Below are 18,451 nucleotides of genomic sequence, written 5' to 3'. Positions count from 1 at the left end.
TGCCCAGGTGGGTCTCAAACCCACGGGCTCAGGCAATTCACTCACTTCAGCCTCCCAAGGCGTGGGATTACAGGCTGAGCAACCGAGCCCGGTCGCAGCTCACTATTAAAGTAGATAATTTTGGCGGATTGCAGTGGCTCATGCCTATAATCCCAGCACTTTGGAAGGCCCAGGTGAGAGGATTGCCTGAGCCCACAGTTTTGAGACCAGCCTGGGCAACTTGGCAAGACCTCAACTCTACAATAAATCAAAACATTAGCTGGGCATGGTGGCATGTGCCTGTAGTTACAGCTACTTGGAAGGTTGAAGTGGAAGGATCGCCTGAGCCCAGCAGGTCAAGGCTGCAGTGGCCGAGAGTGTGCCTAGTTGAGAGTGAGACTCCAACTCTAAAATAAATAAATGAGTAAACAAACAAACAAATAAAATAAAGTAGATAATTCCCTCTTAGGAATTCTGGATTGTCAGGAGACTTTACTTGGGTACTGTTGGGCTACAGTTCCTAAACCCTGGTGATGACTTATGAGACAGACTTTTGGAATGCTTAGGGTCAAATTCTCTTGACCAGTGTTTTGATAGCTATATGTAGTAGCAGAGGCTAAATCATAAAACCTTATGAGCATCAACCATGGAGAGCAGGAGCTCCACTGTAACCTAGTTGAGAGCCAGTGAACATGAAATCATCTGTGAAGATAACAAAGATGGGACCTACATCATACTAACAGCTATCTTGTTTCTTGGAGGCTATGTTTAAAGGCTTTTGTCAAAGAGAGAAATATGGTCCATTCATGGTGCTTAGAGGGAAGGATTTTTGTTTTCATTTGAGGGTATGGAGAGATACCCATTTTTATGGATGCCCAAAGTGAATTGCAGAGGCTTGTGGCTGTCAGTGGCATGGGGATAACTGAAAAGCTCAGGTTTTCTCTTCATTAACCAGGAATTACTATTTGATTGTAATATTCCTGCTGAAGATATTAGTGTAAAGTTGGCAAGAATTTGCCCACGTTGACTAATAATAGGGGAAGACAGTGTAGTATCATTCATTCAGTGTGTAAGACAGAGTAGAACTTTTCAGAAGTATGTCTGGTAGATAACAGTGATCTGTACAGCCTTCTCTGGGTTTGATGAGTTGGGAGCATCTTGTCCAACCTAGAAATTGAAAAGAAATATGAAATATAAAAAAATGCAAATGGATTTTCTTTCACTTGCCAACAAATGTATCTAAATACTAAAACCCATGTAATTCCAAGTATACTTCATTTTGCCTCTTTGTTACTCAATAATTACACTGAGAAAGTATGAACAAGGTGCATGTATGTGTGAGAACCTACAACTTAGCAAAGTGTCCATTTACTCCTTGCTTGACATATTTGCCTTGAATGGAAAAAGCTCTGAATATGCAACTGGTTTGAGTCCCAGATGCATAGGGATTCTACTTTATGCCCGGAATTAGACCCAAACAGTTTCATTACATTTTGAAAAGAAGCAGAGATTTGGGTCTGTGCAGACCAAATATTTTTAATAATCCCATTGCATGCTCATTATTTTTGACTCTATGCTCCATCTAATTTATATATATATTTTCTAAGTGCTTAACTGTTATGAGTATAATTACAATTTTTTGGTCAGTTAGACTGTAAGCCTCTTGAAGACTGAGAACTTGGCACCTATCTTTTGTTTGTTTGTTTGTTTTTGTTTTTTGAGTTGGAGTCTCACTCTGTCGTCGCCCAGACTGGAGTGCAGTAGCACACTGTCAGCCATCGCAGCCTCGATCTACTGGGCTCAGGCGATCCTTCCACCTCAGCCTTCCAGGTAGCTGAAACTACAGGTATGCGCCAGCATGCCCAGCTATTTTTGATTTATTGTAGAGATGAGGTCTCACCAAGTTGCTCAGGCTGGTCTTGAACACATGGGCTGAGGCAGTCCTCTCACCTCAGCCTCCCAAAGTGCTGGGATTATAGGCATGAGCCAACATGCCCTGCTTGGCACCTATCTTTTCAGTAAAATTTTGTGGAATAGATGAATAAGCCTATGAATATCAGTATAGGAATTAAAAGATCTGGATTCTAGTTTTGTTTCGACCAGCTGTGTGACCTTTGGAAGGCCACATAACCTTGCCAAACATCAAATTAAGGATCAGTAAAATGTAGATACCTGCTTGGCTATTTTTCAGGGTTTTCATGAGGCTCAAATGAGGTAATGTGTATAAAATTGCTGCCTTAGTACTGTTTTTATTAATTCCTTTGTCATTTAGTAACCTTTTGTGTTCATAGAAGTTCAGAGTTGTCTGGGCTCTGTGGCTCAGCCTGTAATTCCAGCACTTTGGGAGGCCGAGGTGAGTGGATTGCCTGAGCCTGCAGGTTCGAGACCCACCCGGGCAACTTGGTGAGACTTCGTCTCTGCAATAAATCAAAAATTAGCTGGGCATGGTATCGCACACCTGTCGTTCTGGCTATCTGGAAGGCTGAGGCGGAAGGATCACCTGAACCCAGCAGGTCGAGGCTGCAGTGGCTGGAAGCGTGCCACTGTACTCCAGCCTGGGCAACAAAGTGAGACTCCAACTCAACAAGGAAAGAAAGAAAGAAATTCAGAGTTGCTGCTACATGTTACTTCTGATTCTGAACTAGACTTTTTAATCCTCTTCCAGCCTATTTATTTCAATGTTCAGTAGAAATTATAATATTGATTGGTGTAAAGAACTAAAAATATACCATATAATAAAATCATACTAACCTGTATGGATTCATCCTCCAATATTAGAAGAAAAAGTATTATAGAAAGTATTAACCTAAACCAGAGATGAGAAATAAATTGGCAGTGGGTGCTTGGAGCACTGTGATAAGAAAGATTCTGATGTAGGCCTGAGTGGAAAGAGTATTGTGCTTGATGGCACAACTGACATAGAATTCAAGAGTGGCAGCATGTGTACTGTCTTGGACTAGATAATCTTTGAGACCCATTGTTAATGCTGTAATTTACAGAAGTGGATATCTTATTTAATTTTTAAAATATTGAGAACCTTATCTGTTTGCCTTATTGAGTGTTGTAGATGCTTAAATGAAGCTGTCCATCAGTTTCTAGTATTCAAAAGCCAAGTCTGCTCTTAGTGGGGAAATTGCTGAGCCAGTAGTGTGGTTTCTGTTTCAGCTCCCAGAGAACACTATTAACTTCTAATCTTATCAGGAAATTCAAAGACAGGGAAGAAGGAAGTTGCTTTCTAAGTCTTCAAACCATGTTTAACTGTGGTGGATCCTAAACTTGGTTGTAAGAATTACATGTTAGGCATAGTGGCTCACACCTGTAATCCCAGCACTCTGGGAGGCGGAGGTAAAAAGACTGCCTGAGCCCAAAGGTTTGAGACCAGCCTTGGAGACCTTGTCTTTACAATAAATAAAAAATTTAACTGGGTGTGGCAGTTTCAGCTACCTGGATCACCTGAACCTAGCAGGTCAAGGCTGCAGTGGCTGTGACTATGCCACTGCACTCTAGACTGGTAACAGAGTGAGATTATGACTCACAAAAAAAGAGAGAAAGTTTCCCTGAAATTGTAAGAGCTTCAGAACCCACAGCATATGTATCTGTTCCTGTACCTACATCTTTATTTTTATTTTTTTGAGTTGGAGTCTCACTATTTCATCCAGGCTAGAGTGCAGTGGCATGATCATGGTTCACTGTAGCCTTTACCTCTTGGACTCAAGCGATCCTTCTTCCTCAGCCTCCTGGGTAGTTGGGACTACAGACACATGCCACCATGCCCAGCTAGTTTTTCTTATTTTTTCTAGAGATGAAGTCTCAGCTATGTTACCCATGCTGGTCTCGAACTCCTGGTTCGAGATCATTCCACGTCGGCCTCCCAAAGTGCTGGAACTGCAGACATGATCCACCGCACCAAGCTGATTTTGGGGAAACTTCTTAATAATGCATAATTGGAAGGCTGAGGTGAGAGGATTGCCTGAGCCACAGGGTTTGAGACCAGCCTGGACAAGTTGGCGAGACCTCATCTCTACAATAAATCAAAAAATTAGCTGGACACGGTGACTCGTGCCTGTAGTTCCTAGCTACTCGGAAGGCTGAGGCAGAAGGATCACTTGAGCCCACAGGTTGAGGCTGCGGTAGCTGTGAGCATGTCACTGCACTCCAGCCTGGAGTGAGACTCCAACTCAAAATAAATAAATAAATAAAATCAATAAAAATACAAAATTGAATAAAAGGCTTTGGATAGGGCCCATGGGTCCTGAAGCATATTAAGCTTCATTCATTTCACAGTAAATCCGCCTCTGCTTAGAGATCTTGTTAAAAATCTTAAAAATAAGATTCCTGGCTCCACTCTGAACATTCTGATTCAGTATTTGTGAGGCCCAGAAATAAATATTTTCAATAAGCACTGTATTATGTTAGAGCTGGTAGGAAAAGAGTAGTGTAAAATCCCACCTAATTCTTGACACATTAAAAGAATTACCTACATTTGCTTCATAAGTGGAGCAGCTCCATTGCCTCCCAGCACTTCTATGTTAACCCCAATTTCTTTAAGCAAATCACATAAACCAAACTGAGAATACTTTCCTTCTCAGGCTGAGAGTCAGACTGGGGTTCAGCTGTCCCAGGTTGCTGACCTCCCTTCCTTTGCCTTCTCCACAACCACTGGCATTGGCATAGCTCCCTGGCTCCTAGACACTGAAGGGAGAAAATGACTGGCATTAATATCAAATGGCTGGTAAGTATTTGCTTCCAAACCTCATGTCAGGCAGCTTATTTTTATTTATTAATATTTTTAAATTTTTGAGTCAGAGTCTTACTCTGTTACCCAGGCTGGAGTGCAGGGGCACGTTCGTGGCTACTATAGCCTTGACCTGCTGGGCTCGATCCTTCTGCCTCAGCTTTCTAAGTAGCTGGAACTACAGGCACATGCCACCACACCTGGCTAATTTTTTGATTTATTGTAGAGACGAGATCTTGCTAAGTTACCCAGGCTGGTCTCGAAACCCTGGGCTCAGGCAATCCTCTCACCTCTACTTTCCAAAGTGCTGGAATTACAGGTGTGAGCCACCACACCCATCATGTCAGGCAATTTAAAGGAAACCATGTCTTCTAAATACAATATTTAGTGCTATTAGATCTGTCCTTCTTAGAGAATGTCTAAGTACAGCAGAAGAAAGGAACTTGCATTTAGTGAGCACCTCCTTTGTGCCTGGCACCTTTTGTACAGGATCTCAGTTAATCTTCATAACCACCTTAAGAGGCAAATATCATGAGACCTATTTTACAGATGAGGCAATTGAGGTTAGAAAAGTTAAGCAACTTTCCTAAAACCACTCGTCTAATGACTGTGAGTGACTGATCTGTCCAAACTTTGAAGTCTATGTTTTTTTTCATTATATGCCATACTGTCTCTAGGACAGAAGAAAGTCTTTATAGATCAAGTCCAAAGAGCCAATACATCAGCAAACTTACAGGGCATGGAACATCAAAAATTACAAATACTATAATGGCAACTCCACTGGGCAACAGGGTGGCAGCAATCAGAAATTTGACCACAGTACTCCATATCTGCCTCTTCTCTAGGTTCTCATCTGTGTCTAAAGGAGAGAGAGGCATAGAAGAGAGAGAAAAGAGAATTTGAGTGAGGGAAGAGATTGACCCTTTTTTTGAGTCAGAGTCTTACTCTGTTGTTCAAGCTGGAGTGCAGCGGCATGTTCACAGCCTAGGCCTGCTGGGCTCAGGCTATCCTTTCACCTCAGTCTTCCAAGTAACTGGAAATACAGGTGTGTGCCACCACGCCCAGCTAATTTTTTTTTTTTTAAGTTGGAGTCTTATTCTGTTGCCCAGGCTGGAGTGCAGTGGCGTGCTCATGGCCACCACAGCCTCCACCTGCTGGGCTCAGATAATCCTTCCGCCTATGCCTTTCAAGTAGCTGGAATTACAGGCAGGCGCACGATGCCTGGCTAATATTTTGATTTATTGTAGAGATGAAGTCTTGCCAAGTTGTCCAGGCTGGTCTCAAACCCCTGGGCTCAGGCAATGCTCTCACCTCAGCCTCAAAAAAAGAAAAAGAAAAAGAAAATAACCTTTCCTATGTTTCTCTTAGCTTTAGTGAGGTGTAGTGTATTGGCATTGTGTCTGGGAGCAAATGGCTCATAGACATCCTGTTATTACTAATCTCATATTTACTTTTCCCCTGGTAGGAACTAGGATATAACCCAAATTGGAGTCTTACAAAATTTGAATGCTGGTCAGTTTAGAGAGAACTATTTCTTTTTTCTTTTTTCTTTTTTTTGAGTTGGAGTCTCACTCAGGGTCACCCAGGCTGGAGTGCTTTGGCACCACAATCACAGCTCACTGCTGCCTTGACCTCCTGGGCTCAGGCGATCCTTCTACCTGAGCTTCCTAACAAGCTGGAATTATGGGCGTGAGCCACCCCACTGCACCTGACCTTAGGGAGGACTATTTCTAAAAACAATGAAGATGAAAATATGTGCTTGGTTGGTGTCACTGTTATAATTGCTTAATTTTTAAATATCACCTGCCTATCCATATAATGGCTGAACTTACCTACCACATGAATACAATTTATTCTCTTCCCAAGTCTGGCTACAGGGTGAGCTCATCTGTATGGAGGTAAAGGATTGTGGTTTTTTTTTGATACCGAATCTAGCTAGCTCTGTTGCCCAGGCTGGAGTGCAGTGGTGTGATCACAGCTCATTGCAACCCCGAACTCCTGGGCTCAAGCGATCCTCCTACCTCAGCCCTCCTGAGTAGCTAGAACTATAAGCATATGCCACCATGCTTGGCTAATTTTTTTTTTTTGTAGAGATGGGATTTCATTATGTTGCCCAGGCTGGTTTTAAACTCCTGGCCTCAAGTAATCCTTCTACCTTGGTCTCCCAAAGCATTGAAGTTGTAGGCATGAGCCATTGCACCCAGCCAGTGAAGATCATTGATGGTGTCAAAACTACAAACATTTCTGGAACCTTCTTTGTAGAGAAGCTAATTTTTTTCTATAAGAAATGGGATGATTTTCTAACGTACAGTCTGTAATTTCTAAACCTCCAAGAAAATACTGGGAGATTCATACTATCGTTGAGGCTAAAAATATTTCTCTTTCTGTTCATGTTTTACTCCTGCTTATTCTGTACCTTGTTGTTACGAAGGAATAAAAAAATTACCGATAGCTGGGCTCGGTGGCTCAACCTGTAAGCCCACGCTTGGGAGGCTGAGGTGAGTGGATTGCCTGAGCCCGCAGGTACGAGACCCGCCTGGGCAACTTGGCAAAACCTCATCTCTTCGATAAATTAAAAAAAAAAAAAAATTAGCCAGGCGTGGTAAGCGTGCGCCTGTGGTTCCGGCTACTTGGAAGGCTGAGGCGGAAGGATCGCCAGAGCCCAGCAGGTCGAGGCTGCAGTGGCCAGGAGCAGCCACTGCACTCCAGTCTGGGTGACAGAGTGAGACTCCAACTCAAAAAAAAAAAAGAAAGAAAAAGAAAAATTACCATTACTTGTAGTTTTCTCTCCTTCTTTTTTCCCAGGAGTTATGAAGGTAGTAGTGGTAGAAAAAGTCTCTGGTGCAGCTCCCATCACTGGATATGCCTTACATTGGGAGATTCCTGGTAAAAAAGCTATAAAAGAAGAAAGAAAAAAATGAAAGAACTGCTTTAAGGAAAAACTTGATCCTGCCTTTGATTTTACCTGCCAAAACCCTAGCTCTACCTAGCTGATACTACATTTCTGACTGTGGCTCCATTGACCTGTCTGTCCATAGGTTTAGGGTGTGGACAGAAAATAATGCCAAGAGTAATGAGGCTAGAGATACTATTATGAGATACGGATTACATTCCCTGGGACCTTTGACTACTGTAGGATCAGAGTGAAGCCATTGACCATATCTGGTGTGTTTATCATTCTTAAGGCCTATAATAATAATAAAGATAGAGGGTATAACACTGTTGAAAGCTTCCTTCTTCAAAAAAAAAAAGGTGACTCCAAAGTCCAAGGAAGAACATGAGATATCATAATTTGTGTTATTTTCTTTTCTTTTTTTGAATTGGAGTCTCGCTCTGTCACCCAGGCTGGAGTGCAGGGACATACTCGCGGCCACCACAGTCTCAACCTGCTGGTCTCAGGCTATACTTCCACTTCTGCCTTTCAAGTAGCTGGAACTACAGGTGTGTGCTACCACGCCCGGCTAATTTTTTATTTATTTTTATTGTAGAGACAGGATCTCCCCATGTTGCCCAACGCTGGTCTCAAACCCATGGGCTTAGGCAGTCCTCTCGTAGCCTCCCAGAGTGCTGGGATTACAGACATGAGCCACCACACTCAGCCCATAATTTGTGTTAATGACTGCTGCAGGTCTGTCTAGTGGAGTCTAAGTCAACTACTCAGAGAATGGGGGAAAGGAGGAGGAGCTGGAAGAAGGAGAGTCTACTCAGCTTCATACACTTCAATTTCATTCATTCAGCAAATATTTACAAATGAGTATTATGTTCAGGCATTCCTTCAATATTTTGTATGTGTCAGTTGGGTACATTGTAGCAAGAGGAAAGAGGGCTGGGGGCAGGCAGTGAAAAGAGGACAACAATGAATAAAATGTATGCTGGGTGGCTCAGCCTGTAATCCCGCGCCTTTGGGAGGCTGAGGTGAGTGGACTGCCTGAGCCCGCGGGTTCGAGACCTGCCTGGGCAACTTGGCGAGACCTCATCTCTACAATAAATCAAAAAATTACCCGGGCGTGGTAGCGCGCACCTGTAGTTCCAGCTACTTGGAAGGCTGAGGTGGAAGGATTGCCGGAACCCAGCAGGTCAAGACTGCGGTGGCCGGGAGCCTGCCACTGCACTCCAGTCTGGATGACACAGTGAGACTCCAACTCAAAAAAAAAAAATGTATGGTAAATTAGAAGGGATAAGTGCTACTAAAATAATTAAGAATAGAGCAGCCGGGCTCGGTGGCTCAGCCTGTAATCCCATGCCTTTGGGAGGCTGAGGTGAGTGAATTGCCTGAACCTGTGGGTTCAAGACCTGCCTGGGCAACTTGGCGAGACCTCATCTCTACAATAAATAAAAAAATTACCCGAGCGTGGTAACACGCGCCTGTAGTTCCAGCTACTTGGAAGGCTGAGGTGGAAGGAACGCTGGAGCCCAGCAGGTTGAGGCTGCAGTGACCGGGAGCATTTCACTGCCCTCCAACCTGGGTGACAGTGAGACTCCAACTCAAAAAAAAAAAAAAAAAAGAGTAGAGCAAGGTAAGGGAGTAGTCTAAGGGGTATAGATGGCCAGTGGTTGGGCATCCTGCAGTATAGGCTAGGTTTTATTGAGAAGGTGAGAATTGAGACTTGAAAGAGGTGAGCAGATTGGCCAAGCAGATGCCTGAGGAAGTAGTGAGCCCAGCAAAGGGAATAACTAGAGCAAAGGCCCCAAAGCAGACTATATCTAGCATGTCACAGACAGTTTTAGAGGAATAGCAAGGAGGCCTGTGAGACTGGAATGCAATGAGCAATGAGGACCGTTGTAGGAGATGAGGATCTAGAGGAAAGGGCCCATAACATTTAAGGCCTTGCAAGTGAGTTTAAGGACTGCAATTTTTATTTTTATTGAAATAGGGATCCATTGCAAGGTTTTGAGCAGAGGAGTGATAGGTTGGCTTTGTTTTTAAAGTTTCACTGGGCTGCTGTGTTGAGAATGGACTGGAGGTAGACAAGTGTAGAAGCAGGGTAACCTGTTAGCAGGCCATTGGGAAAGTCCAGATGAGAGGTTATGTGATTCACACCAGCAGTGGAAGTGATGGGAGGCAGATGAGTCTTGCTGTAGTCTGGAACTAATTTCACTTGTCTCCACAATTGACCTAATCCAAGTCAGACAGTGGTCCCTGTTCCATTTTTAATGGTCTTATATCATTGCTTATTAAATTAAGTTCTGTAGGTTCTACTTGACTTTTCTTTTCTTTATTTTTTTTTTTTTGAGTTGGAGTCTCACTTTGTTGCCCAGGCTGGAGTGCAGTGGCACGTTCCTGGCCACTGTAGTCTCGACCTGCGGGGCACAGGCGATCCTTGTGCTCAGCCTTCCAAGTAGCTGGAATTACAGGTGCATACCACCACACTCAGCTAGTTTTTTAATTTATTATAGAGAAGTCTCGCCAAGTTGTTGGTGCTGGTCTCTAACCTGTGGGCTCAGGCAATCCTCTCACCTCGACCTCCCAGAGTGCTGGGATTGTAGGCATGAGCCACTGCACCCGGCCTTCTACTTGACTTTTCTGAGTTATTCTTCCATGCCTTAATTAACTTCATGTGGAAATGACAGTTCTTGGCTGGGCGCCTCATCTCTACAATAAATCAAAAAATTAGGTGGGTGTGGTGGCACATGCCTGTACTTCCAGCTACTTGGAAGGCTGAAGTGGATGGATCACCTGAGCACAGCAGGTCGAGGCTGTGGTGGCTGTGAGCATGCTACTGCACTTCAACCTGTGCAACAGAGTGAGACTCCAACTCAAAAAAAGAAGAAAAAAAAAAAAGGATAATTCTTTACTTCAGAGGCCAGTAGGCACAGTACCAAGTACAGTACATGAAATTACAGGCAAAGAAGCAGTCCCTGATTTCAATTTTATTTTATTTATTTATTTATTTTTGAGCTGGAATCTCACTCTGTCACCCAGACTGGAATGCAATGGCACACTCCCGGCCATCGCAGCCTCGCCCTGCTGGGCTCCGGTGATCCTTCTGCCTCAGCCTTGCAAGTAGCTGGAACTACAGGCTGGTGCTACCGCACCTGGCTAATTTTGTATTTATTGTAGAGATGAGGTCTCGCCAAGTTGCCCGGGTGGGTCTCAAACTCGTGGACTCAGGCAATCCACTCACCTCGGCCTCCCAAAGTGCTGGGATTACAGACTGAGCCACCAAGCCAGGCCCCTGATTTCAGTTTAATCAGGAATACAGTGTTGGTTGAGATAGGCAGAGACAGACATAAGGTCAACAGGTTCAAAAGGAAAAATGAACGTTTTCATCATAGTGTCAGTTCTCTGTAGTGATAACAAACGTGTTTATGAGGCAGATGAGATATAGATAAACAAATCTCACTTTGGGCAAGTCACATAAGCTTTCTGAGTTTTGGTTTTCTTATCTGCAAAACGGTTATAATAAAACAGTACTTGGGCTGCATATTTCACAGGGGTGTTGTGAAGATCAGAAACAAAAATGAGAAAGCAGGTGTGAAAACACTTTGCAAACTGAATGATACTATGATTGAAAGAAGAGGAAAATATAAAGATTGTCTTAGTAGAACTCTGCCCTCTAACCACAAAGACAATGGTATTTTAGTGTGGTATATCTTCCCACCTCCTAGGAACCACTGCTTGAAAGTCTACTAGATAGGCTTCATCTGTCATTGTACAGTACTTTCAGTTCTGCCTAGCTTCTAAATTAATGTCCATCCATGTTGGCAGCTCATCTTTTTCAGGTCTCATCTGCTAAGCATTTGAGCATCAAGGTGGAGCAAGTTTGTAAATTCAGACACTTCATTTCCAATGATGATGGAATCGCAATATTAGCTTTTCTTTGGCTAAAAATATGTGGACAAAAGTACCCTGATTTAAGGAGACATACAAAAATCTAAATTTAGGAGGTTATAATTTATAGTCTCAAAAGATTACTTTGCAAAATAATTGCTTTTAATAGAGAATTTGAAATACCTTATATTTAAATAGAAATCTCTAGAGATTATTCTGTAGTAATACAAGCTGATTGAAGGATCTTTTGAGAGGGCTTACATATTGATGTTGACTTAGTGCTTTAAGATCTAACCCTCAGCTTTACATAATTAAGAATTAGACCATCTAGTCATAGGTTCATAGAGACCTGGCAATGAAAAAAAAAAAATCTAGAAATTAGACCATCTAGTCAAATTGTCCATTTGTCGCTGTAGAAACCAAGCTGTAGAGAAATTAAGTAGCTTCTCAAAGGTGATAATTAATATAAAAATAAACACTAGTTTATGTTCTTTCTCCTGTATCCCACAGTTTCACATAAAGGTAACCAGATCTTAGGAATCAGTTCAACTAATCAGATTCCGAAGAACCTAATTCAAAGCCTAATCCATATACTAAAATGATATTTTAAAAAATTTACATAGGGCATTGTATGTTGGGAACATTTCTTTCTCTCTTTATTATTTATTTATTTATTTATTGAATTAGAATCTCACTCCGTTGCCCAGACTGGAGTGCAGCGGCACGCTCACAGCCACTGCAGCTTTGACCTGCTGGGCTCCGGCGATCCTTCTGCCTCAGCCTTCCAAGTAGCCGGAACTACAGGCATGCACTACCATGCCCAGCTAATTTTTTACTTATTGTAAAGATGAGGTCTCGCCAAGTTGCCACGGCAGGGCTCGAACCCGTGGGCTCAGGCAATCCACTTAGCTCGGCTTCCCAAAGTGCTGGGATTTCAGGCTGAGCCACCGAGCCCAACCTCTCCTTTTATTTTTAAAGAGATGGGGTCCCACCTGATTGCTTAGCCTTGAACTCCTGCCTTAAGCAATCCATCTGCCTCAGCCTCTCAAAGTGCTGGGATTACAGGAGTGAACCACTGTACCTGGCTCTTGACCACATTTCATAAATAGTAGCAAATAGTCTCCATCTTACCTTTTTCTACATTCTACATAAACTTACATTGTCTGATGACCAGCTGTGTTAGAGTTGGAGTCTCACTCTGTCGCCCAAACTGGAGTGCAGTGGCCGCTCCCGGCCACCGCAACCTCAACCTGCTGGGCTCTGCAGATCCTTCCGCCTCAGCCTTCTGAGTAGCCGGAATTAACAGGCGCGTGCTACCACACCCGGCTAATTTTTTGATTTATTGTAGAGATGAGGTCTCGCCTGCCCAGGCGGGTCTCGAACCCTCGGGCTCAGGCAGTCCACTCACCTCAGCCTCCCAAAGGTGCAGGATAACAGGCTGAGCCACCGAGCTCGGCGCAGAACATTTTCATCTTTACAGTTTCAAATTCCTATTCTGAGTACATTTTCTTGAACTGTATTTTGACTGTTTCTGAGACATCCTTCCATGCAACTGATTTTATTCATAGTGTGGTAACTTCAGAGGACATTTCTTTTTTGACGTTGTGAGTTTGACCATTTACCTAATTTTTATTTTTACCCTATCTGGGGTCTATCACATCTTGGTAAGTTTACATCAGTGTAAGTTTAAGTCTAGAATAAGGCCGGGCATGGTGGCTCAAGCCTGTAATCCCAGCACTGTGGGAGGCCGAAGTGAGGGGATTGACTAAGCCCACAGGTTCCAGAACAGCCTGGGCAACTTGGTGAGACCTCATCTCCACAATAAATCAAAAAATTAGCTGGGCGTAGTAGCACACGCCTGTAGTTCTGGCTACTTGGACAGGTGGGGTAGAAGGATCGCCTGAGCCCAGCAGGTTGACGCTGGCATGGCCATGAGCATGCCACTGCACTCCAGCATGGGCAACAGAGTGAAATTCCAACTCAAGAAAAAATTAAAATAAATAAATCCAGAATAGGCAGTTTCAAACATATAAAAGTGTTTATTTTTCAAAAGCTCATTTATAAATTGGTTATTTGGAATTCATCATTGTGGTTTTATAGAAATGTATTTTGAATGATGATTAAGTCCTGAAACTAATCCACAGACGTCCATTTAGTCTCTTTGCATGACTCAAATAGTATAGGGTACTAGCTTAAATTCTAAAGGTGGGAACCAACAACCATGTCAAGAAGGAAGAAAGAAGAGTTTCTTCCTGTTTCCCTGGAAGGCTAGCTAAAGGCAAACTTTTGAATTAGGTCGGGCTGATCTTTGGCATCTCTCTACCCCCTTAACATTCCAGTTTTCTTTGTCCCAAATTTCTAAGAGATAATATCCTTAGTTGCCTCAAGTTCCACAGCCTAGCACTATAATCACTCTGCCCAGAGTGCTCCAGACTCCAAAATGACTTAAGTCCACTATTCCATGTCACAACTGCCACTGACTCAAGCAGAGTGTCACATGTTAGGAGAAAAACAATTTGATTGAATTAACTTGCATTAATGTTGAGTGATTGAAAACATAAAACTTTGCCAGAGGCTTTTGAATTTTTTTGTTGTTGTTGGCATCTCACTCTTGCCCAGGCTAGAGAACAGTGGCATACTCACAGTCACCACAGCCTCGACCTACTGGGCTCAGGTGATCCTTCTGCCTCAGCCTTCCAAGTAGCTGGAACTACAGGCATGCGCCACTACGCCCACTAATTTTTTGATTTATTGTAGAAACGAGGTCTCACCAAGTTGCCCAGGCTATTCTCAAACCCTTGGGTTCAGGCAGTCCGCTCGCCTCGGCTTCCCAAAGTGCTAGGATTACAGGCGTGAGCCACTGCACCCTGCTGGCTTATGAATTTTTAAGAGTTGTTTTTTTTTTTAATACAATTTATCATTGTGGAATTTTAGAAAGTATAATAAAGTAAGAGAAACATTCAGGACATGTGAAGATACATAATTTACTGTACTTAGGACACATCCTGATAACCTCTCCACTTATTTTCCAATCTCTAGTTTAGTTTTTAACATCCCCCCCATTATTCTGCTCGTAAACTCCCAGTTTCCCTAAAAATGACAAGTTTTATTTTTCTAGCCCATGAAGCAATAGCATCTAGGGTATTGCCTGTATATGAAGGGGATCTGCCTATCCCAATCTGTTGATCAGAAACTATTTGACAAAAAGAATGGATAGGAGACGGAGAGGAGAGCAGAAGCAGAGTAACTTGAGACTGAAGTCAAGAACCACTGCCCAGTAGTTGTGGAGAAGCAGACATTCTTGCACAGTGTGCAGAGGAATGCAAAATAGAACCAGCTCTATGGAGGATAATTTAGTAATATCTATCAAGCCTGTGATGCTGCAGTCTTGTTTCATGGAATTTATCTTATTGATAAACTGCAGGTATACAAGAAGAATGTAGGAATTACAGCATTGTTTGTATTTGCAAAAGATGGGAAACAACAAAAGAATCTGTCAATAGGGAGCTAATAGAATAAATTATAGTAGAGCCACACAATGGAATACCGTATATCATGTCTGTTAAAAGCATTAGGCAAATTCATATTGATATGAAACAACTTATAAGATATATTATTAAATGGAAAAAGCAAGGTGCAGAACAGTGTCTATGGTATGCTACCATTTATGTTTTTGAAATATGTACATCCATGTATGCTTAGAGTATCTTTAAAAGGAAATATAATAAGTTGGTAATAGTGGTTCCCTCAGGGATAGAGAACTGGAAGATTGAGGGCAGGAAGTAGGAGGAAGACATCTCTATAAATCTGTGCTGTTTTAATATTGTACTGTGTGTATTCAAAATAAAAAAACTTTTCTTAGAGGGTTATCAAAAGAAGACCCTATTGGAATGGATATCATATGAAAATCACAACATACCAGGCCTAAAAGGGACCTTAGAGATGAGAAAACTGATTCTTAGAGAGGACATAGATTTGCCCAAGGGGAGGATAATCCATTTTCTTGTGGCTTTATCTGCTACTAAGCTCCAGCTGCCTAGTCTTACCTTTGCCTGTTAGAAGGGATCCAGTCTGAGAGTTGGATATGGGAATTAGGTGACAGCTTGGGGAAGCAGAGCTGTTTCTGCGAGGAGCAGCAATGACTTTCAGGTTCTTCAGAAAATATTTCACCTTTGGCCTTCTCTCCAAATATACAAGATTGACTTTTACTTTGCTGCCAGAGCCAAGGCACTGCAGGGAAGCCACAGTCTGATTTTGGATGATTGTTGCCCTTTTGGTTTCTGTGTGAGTTTCTGAAAGGAGAAGAGTCAGACAGAAAAATGAATCTGGTTCTTAGTCTGGTATCCAGATAACCCACTTCCATTCCTGACCCCTGTTAAACTCCACTGGTGCACTTTTTCCTATTTTTTAGTTTACTTCTTTCTTAGTATGTGCTCATGGTACTAAATATACAAGTCCTGCCTTCCTTCCTTCCTGTCATGGCTCCCATGAAGATTGGTGACTGCAGTGAATTTCGCACACAGAAATGTTCATAGATTGTTTTCTTTAATGCAAAGAGGTTTAGGTACTATCCCCTTCTCTTTCTTCATTCTATCTATTTTGCTTATATAGGCACAATTTAGGTAATAACAACTAATTTAAAAATTGGTTTCCAGAAATCTTCCTGGAGGGATAAATATCTTTAAAATAGAACATTTGCAATCTGGGCTAGGAAGTGGGGAGACAAAGCATTTTTAAAAGGTAAAAATTTATGTAATGGCAATGTGATTTTCCAGAAAGGGCCCAGTCCCTACCTTGCATTAGCAAATCCCTGATGCTTCGCACATCCTTTGAGAAGAACCCAGGCAGCTGTTCGACTTGGCAGCTGCTATCTCTGAGGTCTATGGGGTGGGGTGTGGTGGAGGAGAAGGTCAGAATTTACTGAATACTTACTCTTTAGAATTCTGGGCACTGCAAAAAGTATATTATTTAAAATTCAACATGCATCATTTAAAACTACAAAGAATGCAAAACAAAGACACACAAACATATCTCAAACCCAAAGGTAAAACATTAAAGGTATTCTCATTAAAACTAGAAACTTCACAAGGATACTATAGATATACTGTTTTTAAACCACAGATGTGAAAGCTGTAATGCAATTAGACAAAATTATTTACAGAGGGTAGGATTGTATATCTGGGAAATCCAAGAAAATCAGCTGAAAACTATTAGCAATTATAAAGGAATTCAGTTTGACTACAGGTTGGTAGCCTAGAGACGATTACACGTGTATACCAGAAGATATGTGCAAGAACATTTAGAGTATAATAACTGCTGTAACAGCAAAAACAAATTGAAGACGATCCACAAGATCCAACACCAGTAGAATGGATAAATAAGTTGTTCATACTATGAAATAGTACACAGTGAAAATGAACTGCAACTACATGGATCAACATGGATGCACTGTAAAAATCTAAGATTCTGCAAAAGAAGCCATTTGCAGAAGAATATATACAGTGGTTCCATTTATATAATGTTCAAAAATATGCAAAATTAACCAATTTGTTTAGAGATACGATTAAAATAGTTAAAATAAACTGTAGGAAGAAAAGCTAATGAATAATAAACACAACATTTAAGATAGTGGCTGCCCCTCTAAAAGGTGGGTTGGAATGAAACTGTGGAGTCATCAGAGGCTTTTAAAAGTATATGCTGGTCTTTAAAAATAAAAAATAAAGTATATATTGGTCTAAAAAAATAAAAGAATACTGGGCACTGGAAGAGAAGATATGAAAGCATGCTGTTCCTGCCCATAAAACTTACAACTGGGAGATCAGACACTCCCTAAAAAGACTTTAAAACATACAGCCAAATACATACAACTAATAATTAGTATTAATATAAAGAGTACTTAATACCAATCTATTACCTTTAGAACAAAGAAAGGTGAATAGCATTGTCTGGGTGTAGTGGCTCAAGCCTGTAATCTCAGCACTTTGGGAGGCTGAAGAAAGAGGATTGCCTGAGCCCAGGGGTTCAAGACCAGCCTGGGCAACTTGGTGAGGCTCATCTCTACAATATATCACACACAAAAAATTAGCCAGGTGTGGTAGTGCACACCTGTAGTTCCAGCTACTTGGGAGGCTGAGGTGGAAGAATCACCTGAGCCCAACAGGTTAAGACTGTGGTGGCCATAAGTGCCACTGCATTCTAGCCTGGGCGACAGAGTGACACTTTGACCTCCCCCCAAAAAAAGAAATAGCGTAAAGTTACAATAAACATTCCCTTAAACATCACTTAATTTCTCTTCTCCTTCCTATTCTATTTGCCTTCTTGTAGCAAAGAAAACTTTTGAAAATTTATTAAGTCTAACCTTGGACAATAGGTTTTTATAGAGCCATAGGTCATAGTTTATGGTTTTTGGCACATGATTCCCAAGGTATTGTGAATTTTCTTAAGTTGCTAAATTTGTTAAAACTGCACCTTATGCTATTTAGCCTTAACTCTGATTAGGTAATTTTAGAGATGAAATGTTTAGGAAACTTTGAAAACTCATGTTTTAAATACAGTTACTAAAGAGCAGCAAATGGTACCATTCTACCCCCATGTTACCCTTTCCTCAGCTCTCCTGACCAATAACAGCACCATCTAACTATTTTGGATGTACCACCTTAAAAACAAAGGCAACATCTTATGAGGAGTTGTGAATATGGAAGTCTTAGGTGATGACAGTACTGAAGCTGTGACAATACCTGCTTGTAAAGAAAGCCGCTGGGCTCCGTGGCTCAGCCTGTAATCCTGCGCTTTGGAAGGCTGAGGTGAGTGGATTGCCTGAGCCCGCGGGTTTGAGACCTGCCTGGGCAACTTGGCGAGACCTCATCTCTACAATAAATCAAAAAATTAGCCGGATGTGGTAGCGCGCGCCTGTAGTTCCAGCTACTTGGAAGGCTGAGGCGGAAGGAGAGGCGGAAGGATCGCCG

General features: G+C 42.0%; 1 protein-coding gene across 2 annotated transcripts in view; it reads right to left on the bottom strand.

The window, feature by feature from the left end:
• Positions 1 to 1,068: 1,068 nt before the first annotated feature.
• The window catches only part of CUNH17orf78 (chromosome unknown C17orf78 homolog), a 17,886-nt gene continuing 503 nt past the window's right edge, over positions 1,069 to 18,451 (bottom strand). The window contains exons 2-7 of one of the 2 annotated variants that reach the window (XM_008066950.1): positions 16,280 to 16,366; positions 15,533 to 15,778; positions 7,484 to 7,609; positions 5,445 to 5,573; positions 4,543 to 4,688; positions 1,069 to 1,146 (exon numbers count right to left, since the gene is read on the bottom strand). In XM_008066950.1, coding sequence (XP_008065141.1) covers positions 1,069 to 1,146; positions 4,543 to 4,688; positions 5,445 to 5,573; positions 7,484 to 7,609; positions 15,533 to 15,778; positions 16,280 to 16,366 — 812 coding nt within the window. Of the gene's footprint in view, positions 1,147 to 4,542; positions 4,689 to 5,444; positions 5,574 to 7,483; positions 7,610 to 14,734; positions 14,741 to 15,532; positions 15,779 to 16,279; positions 16,367 to 18,451 lie in introns of those variants that run through there. The other variant, XM_021717049.1, reaches the window with a different exon arrangement.

Source organism: Carlito syrichta, unplaced genomic scaffold, assembly GCF_000164805.1.
Source record: "Carlito syrichta isolate Samal-C Ts95f unplaced genomic scaffold, Tarsius_syrichta-2.0.1 Scaffold309200, whole genome shotgun sequence".
NCBI lineage: Eukaryota > Metazoa > Chordata > Mammalia > Primates > Tarsiidae > Carlito > Carlito syrichta.
The sequence above is the reverse complement of the archived record's forward strand: the minus strand, read 5'-3'. Positions and strand labels throughout refer to the sequence as shown.